The 16,491-nt window shown below is 35.8% G+C and overlaps 1 protein-coding gene across 4 annotated transcripts in view; it reads right to left on the bottom strand.

Annotated features, from left to right (window-relative positions):
• Positions 1-7,973: 7,973 nt before the first annotated feature.
• ST18 (ST18 C2H2C-type zinc finger transcription factor) overlaps positions 7,974-16,491 on the bottom strand; it is a 353,171-nt gene continuing 344,653 nt past the window's right edge. For all 4 annotated transcript variants that reach the window (XM_044658018.1, XM_044658020.1, XM_044658019.1 and 1 more), the window contains 3 exons: positions 14,545-14,648; positions 11,060-11,203; positions 7,974-8,114 (listed from right to left, as the gene is read on the bottom strand). In XM_044658018.1, the coding sequence (XP_044513953.1) occupies positions 7,974-8,114; positions 11,060-11,203; positions 14,545-14,648 (389 nt within the window). The remainder of the gene's footprint in view (positions 8,115-11,059; positions 11,204-14,544; positions 14,649-16,491) is intronic.

Here is a 16,491-nt window from a genome sequence, read left to right as displayed (position 1 = left end):
TTTCCCTCCTTTTTCTTCCTTCTTCAATCATATTTTGACAATTAAAAGAATTATTTCCCTTTCATCAGGCAAAAACCACCTTTTCTATCTCTCCTACCTCTTTCCCCTTAACTGGTTACAGACAACTTTCCACATTGGCTAGATCCCAAAAAACATTCATCTCATTCTTCATTCTGGTCTGTAGCCTCTTTATCCTGAGGGTGGTGATGTGTTTCATCATTAGTCTTCTGGAATCAAAGTTGATTATTATGTTAATAAGAGTTCAGTACAATAGTATTTGAGAATATTTTATACCATAATCTGTTCCTTGACTCCTTAATTTACCAGCATCCCCTTAGATTCCTATTCTTTGACATTTCAAAAAGAGCTATAAATATTTTTGTACATCCCTAGAGATAGTTTTGTTTAAGATTAATCCTTCCCATAATGTACCCTACTTCTAATTACTCCTCCTTCCTTCCCTCTTTTTCTTCCCATTTCCCTTTTGAATCTATAAAAGTAGATTTCTGTACCCAATTGTGTGGGTATATTTTCTTCTGTATTTTGACCAGTTCAGATTAGAGTTCAGGTGGCAGTTATTCCCCATCCCTTTCCCTCTTATTTATATGGATGTCTATTTGTGTGTACCCTGATTATGTGACATAATTTCTCCTAATATTCCATTCCTTTACCATCTCCTTCTACCCCCTCCCCTTGTCCTGTATTCTCTTCTTCCCCTCTCTCTGTATTCTTAAGATCAAGACACAATAGAATCATTCCTAGGCTTTGTCTGATTAGGCTCTTTCTATAATACCTGATAATGTTAGGGTTTAGCAGGGACACATCTATTATCTCCCACATTTGAATGATAGCAGTTTATCCTTGTTTAGTCTTTTATCATTGTTAATTCATATTTACCTTTATATATTCCTTTTACTTCCTATTTTTGAGCCCCAAGTTTCTACATAGCTCTAGTCTTTTCACCAAAAAAGCTTGGAAATCCTCTATTTTATTATAAATTAATTTTTTATCCTACAATCTTATCATTAGTTTTGCTAGTTAAGTTATTTTTGGCTACAAGGTCATATTCTTTGCTTTTTTGAATAGTGTATTCCAAGTTCTCCATCCTTTATAGTTGTGACTGCTAAATCATATATGACCTTGAGTGTGGGTTTTTGGTACTTGATTTCTTTCTGGTTGCTTGCAATATTTTTTTTTTACTTGGAAACTCTGGTTATGATAGTATTATGCATAATACTATCATATATATACATACATATACATATATATGTGTATATATATATATATATATATATACTCTGATCATAGTAGTAGCAGCAACAGCAGTAGCCATAACTACTTCCAACCTTAAATCTTTACATTTGGTAGTAGATGCTATTATTATTATTCCTATTTTAAAATTGAGGACACTGAGGCTAACAAAGATTAAGTGATTTGCCCAAAATCACAATGCTAGTTAAATGTCTGAGGCTGAATTTAAACTTAGGTTTTCTTGACTCAAGGCCTATTGTGCCACCCAGGCTCTGCCGCGTCACCTCCCCCTCCTCCCCCCCTCTCCCCCATCATATTCTGGGACATTTTTAATTTTGGGTTTCTTTCAGGAGGTGATCCATAGATTCTTTCTATTGCCACTTTTGCCTTTGGTGCTGAGGGAGCTGGTTGTTATTCTTTAAATGTTTCTTGAAATAGGATGTTTAGACTTTTTTCTTTTTGGTCAAGGCATTCAGATAATCTAATGTTATTAAATTTTTTTCTCTTCAATCTGTTTTCCTCTTCAGTTGTTTTTTTGCTGTGAGATACCTTTCCTTTTCTTTTATGTTTTCAGGGTTCTGACTTTGTTTTAATATCTCTTCTTGTTTCATGGAGGCATTAACTTCTGTTTGATTCATTCTAATTTTCAAAGAATTTATTGCTTGGGCAAGGTTTTGTACCTCATGTGCCAAGTTGTTCATTTCCTTTTCATTTTTTTCTTCCATAGTTTTCATACCTTTCAAATTTTTTACTATACACTCTCATTTCTTTTTAAAGAAACATTTGAACACTGTTAAACTCTTACATCACCTCTTTCAAGAATTCTAGTTGAATTTGTCCCTAGGCTATGTTTTTCTCTGAAGCTTTTCTTTTAGATATTTTTGAGTCATTCTTTTCTTCTAAGAAGGTTTGTGTTTTGATCTTCCCTGTCACCATATATATGGTGGGATTTTTTGTTGTTGTTGTTGTTGATTCATTTGCTTATTCTTTTAACCAACTTTCTAACTGCAGAATTGATGTGAGGATTCTGTTCTGACATATTTCTGGAGGGAAGGTCTGGGCTGGTCCTGTTACTATTTCCTTGAGACATTGAGTGATTTATAGTTCCAGGATTTCAGTTAGAGACTGGGGACTTAGAAACTTTTAGTGTTCCCAAAAGGGTATGACCCAGGGCAGAGTCTGATTGCTGCCCCACAGATGTGAGCTCTGCAAGTTCATGACCTGATTTTGGGTCTGAGAAAGAGTAGAATCTGCTGTACTCAGGCCAACTGAAGCCCACTGAAAAGCCCTGTTGCTTCAGAGAGGCAGAATTGTAGGCTACCCTTTGGTCTAGGATTTCTGGCCTGACTCCTCTGCAGGCTGGGCTAAATGTTAGAAAGAAAACTGCTCAGCTCTTGTGATCTGAGACATACCATTACTACTGCTGCTGGCTTCTGAACTTCTTTTCTTGGCTCACAGTCTTCCTACTGAGGCTAGGTGATGCATCAAATAGAGCACTGGGTCTAGAGTTAGGAAGTTTTGGGTTAAAAAACAGCCCTAATCACTAATTTGACCCTGGGCAAGTCACTTAACCTGTTTGCCTTAGTTTCCTTATCTGCAAAATGGAGATAACAATAGTACCTAACTCAGAGTTTTTTTTTTGAGGATCCAACATGATAATGTGTGTAAAGTGTTTACCACTGTGCCTGACAAATAAGTATAGTATGTGTTCATTCCCTTTCCCATCTCCTACCCAGGCATGCCACTTTTGTGAGCAGATCCCCTTTGTAGGCTATGAAGCTGCCAATTCCCACCTGTCCCCATTGCAGCATTACAATGCCCCAGTATGAGTCTGGAAACTTCTCTTGAATTAATGTCTTTCCCTGCGTACTAGAATGTGATTTTATTGGTATTTTCCCATCAGGATTCAGTGGGGAACATTCTCTAGACCCACTTGGAGGGATTTTGTGTAGTGGAGCTTGGCTATATAGCCTTCCTACCATCCACCATTTTGACTCTGCCCTCTTCAGAAATTTTGACAATATTTATCATTAGTTTGCTGAATTCCTATCACTATACAATGTTAAGTTCCCATCTAAGATAGCATGTCATTCCTAGCAATGTTCATTGCAGCTTCCTTCTAAAGGATGAGGAGGGTAAGGACCAGAAAGGTACTAAAAAAGTTTATTTTAATTCTTGTTGATAGCTTTGATCTAGGGTATGACACTGATGGGGTTGGCTTAGTTTTTGAATTTTGATAGCTTTAATATTATATCAGTCTTGTTCTTGATCTCCAAGAATAATTGATAAGGGAGACAGCTGGGTAGCTCAGTGGATTGAGAGCCAGGCCAAGAGACAGGAGGTCCTAGGTTCAAATCTGGCCTCAGACACTTTCCAGCCGTGTGACCCTGGGCAAGTCACTTGACCCCCATTGCCTAGCCCTTACCACTCTTCTGCCTTGGAGCCAATACACAGTATTGACTCCAAGACGGAAGGCAAGGGTTTTTTTCTTTTTTTAAAAAAAGAATAATTGATAAGAATTTTAAAATATTAATTTGTATGTATCTGGACATTAAATCTTTGATATAGCAAAAATTTCAAGTTCTCAACATGCCTCTTAAATTAATATATGTAGAGGGTTGACAAGATGGCCTTGATAAACTCAATGAGGTAAAAGGAATGAGACCATTTTGTGGGGGGGACTTAGCTTAGCATAGTTTCTGGCAGATAGTAGGAGATAAATGCTTGTTTATTGATTAATTGAGAGTTGAGAATATAATCCTGGAGCAAGATACTTGTTAAATCATTCATATTTCATTAAGTGAGGGTGATTAAATATCTTAATCTGGGGATTATTTGATTGGTTCAGGCTACTATTAGTCAGAGATACCCCTTGGACCCAATTTTTTTAATTAAAAAATTTTTAAATATAACCCTTACCTTCTGTCTTTGGATCAATACTCTGTATTAATTCTAAAGCAGAAGAGCAGTAAGGGCTAATCAATGGGGGTTAAGTGACTTGCCCAGGGTCACACAGCTAGGAAGTGTCTGAGGTCAGATTTGAACCCAGGACCTCCCATCTCTAGGTCTGGTTCTCAATTCTGAACCACCTAGCTCCCCTCTTGGACCCAATTTTTAAAGTAGGAATATGGAATCTTGAGTCATGGAGAACTAGACAATGGGAGATAGAACATCAGCATATCTAAGAGTAGACTTGGGTCCCAGGGCTGAGGATCATTGTATAATCAGACAACCTTGCCATCTCCCTATGAGATCCCAGGAGACACACTTTGAGGTAGGGTCTGGCAGAGGCAAAGTCATCTAGTCCAATTTTCTCATTTTTAAAGATGAGAAAACTAAGGTCCAATGAGGAATGCCAAGGGATTTGCCCAACATCATGTGGGTACTATATAGGTAGGCTTTGAGCTAATTCTAAGACAGCAGCCCTCTGTCCACTCTTCCATCCTGTCTCTCAATGTCAATATCCTATTTCATAAAAAATGTGATTTTCTTTTAATATTGAAACATCATATCAGAAGTGTTAAGTATTTGCTTAAAATTAATATCATATATGTGAGCTGGAGATTTTCCCAAGTAGCTTTTGTTTTAAAATATATAAGAACTGTTAGAAGTCAATACAACTTATTGGTACCTTTTCAGTCAAAAGCAGCCAATGATGCCCAAAGCAGTGAATGCTTTTGCATGTAATAATTATTTTATTTTTCCCCTAAAAATGAATGTACATTTTTCTTATATTTGACAATAGCACCATCAAACTTAGTCATTCTGTACAAGTAACTTGCCAAAGTGTCCCCTTTTGTGGTATAATTTTAAAATAAAAATGTTTTTCAGGAGTTGTTATTGATCCATTGTCATTAAGATGCACATTTTTCTAATCTTGGTTGGGGGGGGGACCAGTATTCCCTTAGGTATAGACATTTTAGGGTTGAGAAGCAATCTTGGAACTCCTTAAAAGACAGCGATTGAACCCTTCGATCATCCTTCTAGTGCTAAATATCGCTTCAATTGATTATAATTTTCTGACATGGCACTGATAGGTATTCAGAAGTAATGTTTCTAAAGTAAACCCATAAGACAAGTTCTTCTCATTGAATGACTTGTCAATTCAGTGACAAAAATCAGTCAAACTGATGACTTTACTGAAGTAAGCCGAGAGTTTCTTGCATTTAAAAAGAAAACACTGCCTTATTGGCGATGCATATTCATTAATTACATAACATCATTGGGTTATATACAGTCAAATAAAACCTTGAACAAATTGCAGCATATTTCATTATCAATTTTTATTTCCTACCATACACCAAATGTACAGCACAGAACACAATTTTGTTGCTTTGATGTAAGAAATATTAATTGTATGAAGAAACGGTATACAAACTACTCCAAATTAAAAAAATGCATACATTGTTGCTTTTTTCTTTTTCTTTTTTTACAAAAGGCCTAATTTACAGTATAGCTCATCAATGGAGTCGAACAGAAAAAAAAAATCAGTGCACATTACAAAACACATCAAGTACGAAGGAGGCAAATAAATACAAACATACTTCACAAAACATCCTGAGCAAACAATCCAAACACAGATTAAATTAACCTGAAGCCAGAGAAAATTATAGTAATAAATACATAGGTTGGTCAGAGATTTCTTTAAAATTAAATAAAATATATAAGGAATTTGTTAAAATATTTAGTAAATTAAATTTCAGTCTCTGTCATGAGTGAACTCATTTTGTATGCATTCAACAAGTACTGTGGAGCAAATATGTTTGCAAGTACGATAACGTTCAAAGCAAATTCTGTTTGGTGTCCCGTGTATATTAGACAGCACATATGGTAGCTTCTTTTCCAAACTGATTTCAAAATAAACACAGCTCCTACCTAAGAACATACATCTTATTTTCACTAAACTTAGATTTGAGGCTTCCAGAGAGCCCCCACCCAAAAGTAAAGCCCCACTTAATGCAGAACAATGACCACAGTGCATGAGAGTGGAATTACCTTTGAATATAACTTTCATCTTGTGCAGTTAACAGTAATAATAGTGGCATATATCAAGCCTGTGAATGCCATCACATTCAGTCTAAATAGAAATGAGGCTAATAAAAAATAAACACTTTTGTTGTAGCACAGAAAATTAAGCACACGCCAAGTCCATGTATACATTTACACTGAGGCACATCTGCACATGAGGTGTGTGTGCATACCAAAAAGGCAGTTTAGCTGGTTGTCTATACCTTTTTCTTAAAAAAAATAAATATAAAAAAACTTCTGAAACAATGTTTAATTACTTACAATTCCCTGAAATAGACATTGCCTTTGTTATAGCAACTACTAAACTCTGATCCATTCAGAAATTCCTAATCCAGGCTAACTAACATCCGCACACATCCTGGGGTGCTTGGGCATATGTAAGAGAACTCTTGCTGCCCCGTGGAAAGACTGGCAACAGGTTCAGAGTTGTTTTGTTTCCTAAGGATGGGTGAAACCTCTCATTGCGTTGCTATGGTTTGGATTACGAACAGGAAAAAAAGAAGGGAAGAAGCCCAACCTGCAACTAGATTGGAATCAGATTTTTGCCTCTGTTGCTGCATTTTCCGTCTTTTTGGAATCAAACCTCAAATCAAACGTCCAAATGCTCAAGGCTATTTCAGGGGAAATTAGTATCTACAGATCTTTCATTTGGATGCTTTTGAGTTTTCCAAGTACGAATCTACATCAGGTCTTGTCCCGCGGATATCGAGAGCATCTCCTTGTGGTACTCAAACCTGCCTGGTCATTAAGCCGCCTTCTTGTTTAAGGGATAAGAGTCGTCAACTATCTGAGATGAATGAAAACAAAACGGAACGAAACAAAACAACACAACACAACACAACGAGAACTCCCAAACAGCTGCATCGTTAAAAGAATTCTTGGAATTTCTTCAAAACATTTCAAATGAGGAGAGGACACGTAGACTAAAAACCATACAGCCACGTCAAATACTTTGCTGATTGCTAGAATTCTTTATTGCTAACATGCTGTTTTCCAGCATACTGTGCTTTTAGGAGTGCGAGTTTCCCCACTAGTGGGCAGCATTTCTCTTTTCACTCTTTCCTCTTCCCTTCTCCTAAGGACCTCAGACTCTTTCCCAATACAAAGTCATTGAAAAGAAAGCAATATGCAATGAAAATCAAACTAGACCACAGACCACTCCTTTCGGTAACTGGTTCTTTCACACATTTGTTGTTGTTGTTGTTGTTGTTGTTATGTTTATTTTTTTCCGTATAAACCCAGCAAGTTATTAAGTTTTACAGAGTAACTTTTCAGTCTATTTAAAATCCCATTGGAAAATAAATTAATAAACACATTTGTAAAAATATGGCAGGCTGTAAAATGCTGTTAAAAGATAAAAAAATCTTTGATTAGAAATAAATAAAAAATATAAAAAATAGTCACACACACTTTTTACATATGCTTTACATAAAAAAAGTGCAAAGAAAGGAACAAAAGACACACGTAGTCAAATAAATAAGAATTACTAATCGAGTGCATTGCTGTTAACCCAAATAGTCGATCATGCTTTTCTTTCCTTTTTATGTCAGCTGGGAAAAAAAAAAATTAGTGCAATGTTGCAATTGTAAATGCAGCACGGCAACCTATCCGCCTTAGCAGTACACGAACCCCTAACAGATCCATCTGGAGTTGACTGCTGTTAGTAATTTCTGTTGCCCGGCAGCTCTCACATCCTACACATGGATACCCTTCACTGCCTGTTTGATACTTTCCAGCAGAGCTTTGCATTCCGGGGAATAGTCCCGCTCCAGATTGCTGTACATGTCTGTGAGTGTATTTACATATGCTTCGAAATTCTGCTCACTGATTGGTCCCTAAATGAAGACAAAACATATTATACCAATCACAGAAGCTCAGACTGATGCACAAGGTATGTTAAATAAGGGTAACAGTGAAGCAATAATCTAAGCTAGTGAGGGGGAAACCTAAGGTCACCAGGATTGGCAGAGACCCAAATTACCATTAGGAATTTAGGGGAGAGGAAGAGCGATTGGGTGTGTGGTGGGACTCATCTGCTCATTTTATACCGGGAGGGGGGGCTTAATTGGATTAATGTAACTTGATTGTATGGTAAAGTACATTGTTGGCCAATTTAGAGCAGCAAGATGTGGCTGGCTACCGGACTGATTTTTCAAAACAGAAAAGAGGCATGATAAGCATCCTTGAAATAAGCTGCAAAATGACAGGGGAGTTCCTTCCAACAAAACGGGAAAAATTTTGATCTCAGACTTACCGTTTTTAGAAGCCAAAAATGAGGGCTTATCTTAGACCAGCCAGCTCCTTCCACGGCACATGGCTGGGGGCCAGGAGAATTAGGTATCATTCCATCTTTTCCACTAACTAGCTGGGTGACAGTTGACACAGTATTTAACCTATCTTGCTTCACTTTCCCCTCATGTTAAATGGGGACACACGGTCTATCTGTTTTTCACAATTTAAGGAACAAATGAGATAACAGATGCGGAAGTAATTGGAAAGGCAAAAATACGACACTATATATTTGTAAGGTTTTCTTATCACTGTTACTAGTTTGTTGCAGAGAAGCAAAGCTTTCTTAACTTTCCAGATATTGACGGTTGGCTGCCTATATAAAGTAGACAATATATTAGTGTTTCCAGTGGAAAATAAGTCTCCACTTTTTGCTTTGTCTAGTCTTTGATATGAGTGTGTTGGGTTTTTTCTTAGAAAATCACTTAACCTCCCTATGCCTGTTTTCCTCACTTCGAAATGGAGATAGTGATATTAGTTTGCAGACCATTGAAAAAGTCAGAGATTAAATAAGCTACATAGAAATCTTACTATAAGTAAGTAAATCACATTGACGGGGGATGTATGTAAATAGGAGGAAATAAAAAATATGAAACAGGCATATTTAACATACATCGATATTTATAATAAATATATTCATATATCTATAATTCAATAACTATATATTATTATACCATATTATATTATAAATTATATTATCACATATAATATATTAAGTTACATATTAATAATATATGTTACTATATCTGTAATTTTAATTATATTAATATTAATAGTGGTATAGTTATAAATGAAATTGCCAACAAATTAAGAAAGATTATAAACTATTGTAAAGATGGCTGGAGGATTTTATATGAGGGAATCCATCTTGGAATTGGCCAATTTTAGATGGGAATAGATTTGAAGTTGGGGGCAGCTAGGCGGCACAGTGGATAGAGAACCAGGCCTGGATTCAGGAAGACCTGAGTCCAAATCTGGTCTCAAGATGTTTACTAGCTGTGTGACTCTGGGAAAGTAACTGATCCCTGTTTGCCTCAGTTTGCCTCTTCATCTGTAAAATGAGCTGAAGAAGGCAACCACTGCAGTATCTTTGCCAAGAAAGCCTTAAAGGGATCATGAAGAGTTGGATACAACTGCTGAACAAAAATAACAAAATTAGAAGTTGATTTTTTTTTCTTTTTTAAAATGGGGAAAAATTTACAAAATACTTTGATTCCCTAGTTAGGTTGTACTTTTCATTCCTAGACCTTTAAAAAAAAGCCCTTACCTTCTGTCTTAGAATCAATACTAAGTATAGGTTCCAAGGCAGGAGCAGTAAGGCTAGGCAATGAGTGTTAAGTGACTTGCCCAGGATCACCCAGGGCCTTCTGTCTCTACAACTTGCTCTCTATCCACTGAGCCATCTAGCTAGCTGTCCCTTTATCTTAGAACCTTCAAAAAATTTATTAATATTCTAGAGTTTTTTAAAGGGGATATGAAAAATGGTTTTAGAGAAGACATCCTCACTGGAAAATACTGGCATATATGAACTATTGAGGGTTTTAAAAGGGAATACACACCCTATTCCTCATTCCTACCTTATTATATTTGCCTACTGCCCCAAGAATTTTATAATGATGAAAATACACAGGTTGATTATTTTTCTCAGATCTAGATTGTTGTTATGTTTTAAATGTTTATTCCAGAAATAGTCTTGATTTGGGATATCAGGCCAATACCTAACCACTTGGTAGGTTGAAAAGCTTAAGTACCCAAGTACTTTTATGTGAGAGTTATATAAAAAGAAGAAAAGGAAGTTTTTCCTTGAACTCTTTTAGTTGAATGTGAAGGATTCTTCTTTTTCTGTTTGGGCAAGCCAAAAGGGATAGGGCTTAGATCTCCTATGCATTTGGTGCTGGAAACAAAGGGATATGGTACTAGAAAATGTTCCTAGGAAACTGTCCCTTCTTGGTTGCTCGCCAAGCATGAGGCATGCTTTAAAGAAGTATGAAGTTGCGGATTGTTTTAAAGTATCCCATTTGAAGACAACAGTCATAGAATTGTGAAATTTTGTTGTGATTTTTTCAGGTAGTATCTGAATTAGAGAATCATCTTCTTTGGATTGGAGGATAGCATTTCATTGCTGATGGGAGAGCTAAAAGAAATAATTCTCAAACGTCCCTATTGCTCTCTGGAATTCAGTTTTAAATTCAATGAGACATTTCCTTTCTGGTTTGAATATTATATTTTAAAAATTAACTTCACATGATCTCATTCACTGAAGAGATATTTTTTTCCCCCTGGTATCAGGAAACTGTAACCTTGATGATATTTATAACAATAGATATTTATCATATTCACACTAGGAGGAATTAATGGAGGGTGAGAAAATTATGAAAATGTGGCAAGTAGCTCTCTGATTACTGAACTGGATTCCTGAAAGCTGAAACGTTGCTTAGAAGCCCTGACGATGCCAACAAGGAGAAGGCAAAGTTTTGGGTCTTATACTTACCATCTGTGGAAGTTGAATGTCGGCAAGACTTGAGATGAGGGCTTGGCTCAGGCCAGCCAGTTCCTTCAACAGGCTCTCATTGTTCTGCTCAATAAGCTTGTTCTCCTCTTCTATTGTTTTTAAATTACTCTCCATAGATGTGATCTAAAATGGAAATAACTTGACAGGATGAGCAGTTGGGTGTTGAAAGGCACAAAAATATTAGACTCTACAAGGTGCCAAGATATATACATATGTGTGTGTGTGTGTGTGTGTGTGTGTGTGTGTGTACACACATACATACCCTGGTTACAGATTTGAAAAGGTATTTACCAAGGGGGCAGCCAGGTGGCTCAGTGGATGGAGAGTCAGGTCTAGAGACATGATGCTCTGGGTTCAAATGTGACCTCAGACACTTCCTAGCTGTAAGACACTGGGCAAGTCACTTAACTCCTATAGCTCTTTTGCCTTGGAACCAATCAACAGTATTGATTCTAAGATGGAAGGCAAGAGTTAAAAAAAACAAACCACACATTTACAACTTGTGGTACATTCCTGTAGAAGCTCAGGGTAAAGGGTAAGGTAGTTATTTTCTTTCTACACAACCTACTTCTGTTGCATGCGAAATCATGTTTAACAGGTTTCCAACTTGTCTCAGCTGTTCTCCTGCTGAATAGGGGAGCATAATCAGATTTCAGATGAATTATATTTCCTAGTTTTCAAAATGGGGGATAAGAAGGGTTACAAGAAAATCAGTGCATCTAAAAAGATGAGGAGGGAGAAAAGCAACCAGTGATATATTCTTCCTTATTGCTTTTTTCTGTGACCCTTCTGATTTGCTGTAAGAAATGGTATTATTGGATGAGCTTCTGTTTCTAACTTGGAATGAGTTAGGAGGTATTTGGTAATAATAATGCTAGCCAGCATTTATATAGGATTTTAAGATTTGCAGAGCACTTTACAAATAGTATCGCTGTCCCAAGAGGTAGTGGTACTGGATAGAATGAGATTCAAAAAGATCTGAGTTCAAATGTGGCCTCAGACACTTCCTACCTGTGTGTCCCAGGGCAAGTCACGTATCCTATCTCTATGTCATTTTCCTCAACTGCAAAAATGGGGATAATTATAGCATCTGCCTCTAAGGGTTATTGAAAGGATTAAATGAGGTAATTGTAAAGTGATTAGACAGTGATATGCATAATATTTATTTAATAAATATTTGCCCTCCCCCTCTTATTTTATTCTTAGAACTACTGTGCCATTATTATTTCCATTTTATAGATGAGGAACTGTGGCAAGGGAAAGTTAAGTGTCTTGCCCAAGGTAACACAGCTAGCAAGCATAGGAGGTTGGATTCAAAGTCAAGTCTTCCCAACTCCAGGTCTAGTACTCTATCCCATGAGCAACCTAGCTGCCTTTGGACAAAGGCTAGGAAAAATCTGGGACTTGGTGGTAACATGGCATTGTATGGGCAGGAAATCTAAGTTTGAGAATCTGAACTGAGAAAGATTTCAATTCAATTCAAGTGAAGTCAATATTTATTAAACAACTACTATCAACATACTGTGTGATGTAGTAGAAAGAGGAAACTTGGAGTCAGCTGACATGTTCAAAATCTGGTATGAACATGTGCAGGTCATTTACTCTTGTTGAATTTCAGTGTCCTCATCTGGGAACTAAGTACTGTATAAATAATACTTTTTACTCTCTGTCTGAAAGGATTGTGAGTAAAGAAAAGCTCCTTTAGATAGACTATTTTCTTTGCATCAGCATTGTCTCCTATAATGCCTGGCAAGCAGTAGATGTTTGTTGAATCGAATTGCTTTGCAGTCAATTTGTAAACTTTAAAACAGAACTTTTATAATTATTGCTCTGTAAGAGAATTGTGTGGAGGTCTGGGAGAGATACCAAGTTTGGATAACTTATTATCCTTCCTTTCATGGAACATAGAGACCCAGGTTTTGTTTTGTTTTCTTATGAAATCATGTCATAGCCCCAGAAAGTTCATTTTGGAAAGGAAATTCTCTATATAATAGAAGGAAAGGTATAAAGAAGGACCAGGCAGCATCAATTGATATAGTGGTACATATTGGAGATTTTTACATTTGTACTTACTAGAGATAGTATGATAAAAATTTTTATTTCAAAGTAAAATTATAATATCTGCTTATAGTTATTTGTATTTAAAGTGTGTTTGCATAGAGAAGAGAATTAATAGTAAATTATCACAAAATGATAAGAAAAATATTGCAGCAACTGATGCCATTGACAAGCCTGGTCTTTCTGGTATTAAAAAATGGATTTATACTAATTAGATCATTGTTAGGGATGTAAATTTTTCATTGTGAATTTCTCTTGGGCTTTGTAGAACACACCTTTTTCAGAAGTTGGACTGTCAATCTTATATTTTTTTCCAAAATCTCTCCTATATGAACATTATTATATAATTATAATTATTGTTATAGAATTACAGATATGTACACATGTCACATTTATTCTACAAGGTCTTAGGATCTAAGATGACAAGAACCTTGTCTTTGTTATCTTTAAACTGACCCTATGCAGCAGGGTCAATGAAATATACATATAATCAATCAGTGGGTGTTAAATAGATTAATGGACAAGTAAAGAAGTCACTTGGCTAACAGATGGATAATAGTAGCTCACCTAGATAGAATACTTTCCAGTTTAATAATAATTATACACATTACTTAGTCCTTTGTGATTTATAAAACACTTTGCTCACAAAGACTCTTTGAGGCAAATAGTGTAAATATTATCCAATTAGGAATGAAGACTCAAGAAGATTAAATGACATGCACATGGTCAAACAGCTGGTGAGTTTCAGCACCAGGTTGCAAACCCAAGTCTTCCCAAATTAAGTCCAGTGATATATCCATTGTCAGCATTATGTCAGAGTTTCTTCCAACATTCCCATGTGGTAAATAGGAGTAGTATTTATTTATTGCTTTATAGATATAGGTTAGGAGAAATGATTTGCCCTTTGTCACAGGGCAGAATTAAAATCTGAATCCAGGTCTTTTGATTTCAAATTCCATGCTCTTTCATGTTTATCATGCTATGTTTCATAATAAAAATCATAGGAGAAAATAAATCTTGCCATTTTTCTTTTTTTTTTAAACCCTCACCTTCTGTTTTAGAAATTATACTAAATAGTAGTTCCAAGGCAGAAGAGGGGTACAGGCCAGGCAATGGGGGTTAAATGACTTGCCCAGGGCCACACAGCTAAGAAAAATCTGAGGCCAGATTTGAACCTAGGACCTCCTGTCTCCTGGCATGATTCTCTATCCACTAAGCCACCTAGTTCTCCCATTTTTCAAAATATATGTCAAAAATGTGAAAATTTAAATGTAGCAACCAAAACCTTAATTTATTAATATCTTTTTGATTTCAGCAATCATATATTTGTACTTGGATTCCTCTAGAGAATATATTAAGTCTCTTTATGTTAATTTTTGCTAAAAGATAATTTTTTATCATTTTACCTGGGTCTGGAGTTTCATCATGTCTGCTTCAATTTTAAGGTTGGATTCATTCAGTTCCTTTATTTCCTCATCCAAATGCCTAATTTCCTCATCACTCTCTAAACCTGTGAAGAGGCAGACAGTTGAAGGTGAGAGCAGGAATGTACACACATGAAACTATCTGACCAATGTAAATCTAGGCAAACCTAAAGTACAGACACTCCCAGTGCAATTTGGCATCTTACTCGGAATCAGTAACTTTTTATAGGAAAATCTTTGACATATGCACATATCTGGGAAGTTGGTAGTAGTGGGCAATGTAAGTTGGATGATTTGTTTTTCTTTGTAAGAAGTTTGGCATACTTTCAGGCATCTAAAATTGTTGGGAAAAGAAGTATTCCAGCCAATGATTTTTTTTTTAGTTAGTTTCATGGTTCCATTTATATCTGATACAGATGACTCATTAAAAAACATTTAATGTTGGACTGTGCTGGACATAATTTAATATTCAAAGATACCAAAGGCCCAGGAGGGTCTCAGAGTTGTCACTATAAACATTAATTGCTCCTGTTTAATATCATAGGTATTAGAGATTTGACTGAATCTGCCTCGATCATAGTATCTACCCTTTAACTTCAATGAGCAATACTCATTTAATTTTATCTAATTCTTCTAGGTTACAACTTTTGCTTTTTTATAGTTTCAGGCATTGATTTAAGACTCCACTTCTCTGGAAGCTACTTTTCAATAGTAAGCAAATTTGGTATGTTTATCTCAAGGCACTTGACCCATGCTTCAATACTATGATATTAAAGGACTTTATTTTGTTTTGGTTCTCTTTCCCCACTCCTAAGGAGACTAAGGGATTTTTCTCCTTGAAGACATCTGGTTAATTGAGCTTTTTCTTTTTCTGGAATCTGGATAAATGGGAGCTTACAGATCCTTAAAGTTAACTTTAGAAAACCTGAGATATTTTACCTACAGCCAACCTCCATTAGCTTGACATTCAATCTATCTGCTCCCAAACTCCCTTTCCAATCTGATCCACACTACTTCTTATGGTGAAAATGAGATACTCTGTGATTATTGTATATATTTTATATGCTTAAAACTATCATTAAGAAACAAAAAACAAAGTCACTTTCCTTTTTTTTTAAACAAAGTTCCTTTAAAATATTTTCCCTGAAATAGAATAACAACAACAAAAAATAAAAACAAAAAACAAAAACACAACTGTTAGCAGTTGCATTTTAGTAAAGCATCTTATAGTTTGTCAATTAATCATTAATTAAAAATGGAAGTTGAAGTAATGGTTGGGAAGCTCACTGAAAAGTGATTTTGATATGTCTATTGAATTTACCACCTACATAATGATATGATTGGAAATTGAGGGTCACAGGATTTAAGGAAGCTATCTAGTAACAGGAGTATCTCTTTCATTTTGTTTGGAATTAGGGATAGCAATGAGATGGGAAGTAGAAAAAAATACTTGAAGGGCATTTTTAAGAACTCAGACTGAGTGTGCCAGAAAAATATAATTTAAAAGTTGTATCCTTCAAAAAAATGCCTTTTTGTGGCATGAGACTTCAGTGATTGATTCACCATTGTCTTTAGATGAAAATACAAATGACTTTGTTTGGAATTTCATGCCCTTCCCAATATGGCTTCAGTTTATCTTTTCAGGCTGATGACATACTATTCCCTTCATGCACTCTTTACACTTAGGAAATTAACCTGTTTGCTTTTCTCCATCCAATTATTTCCCTTCTGAGGGAATGTTCTTTTACTCTACTTCTTTGGAACATCACTCCCATGCAAACTCCCTTTAAGATTCATTTGATTTTACTTCTTTCAAGAAGCCTTTCCTGATTGTTAGCATCATTCCCCATTCCACTTCCCATCACTGTATATCATTTTGTATATATATCTAGTATTTACTTATCTGTGAACGTATTGTATTTCTCCACT

Source organism: Gracilinanus agilis, chromosome 1, assembly GCF_016433145.1.
Source record: "Gracilinanus agilis isolate LMUSP501 chromosome 1, AgileGrace, whole genome shotgun sequence".
Taxonomy (NCBI): Eukaryota; Metazoa; Chordata; class Mammalia; order Didelphimorphia; family Didelphidae; genus Gracilinanus; species Gracilinanus agilis.
The sequence above is the reverse complement of the archived record's forward strand: the minus strand, read 5'-3'. Positions and strand labels throughout refer to the sequence as shown.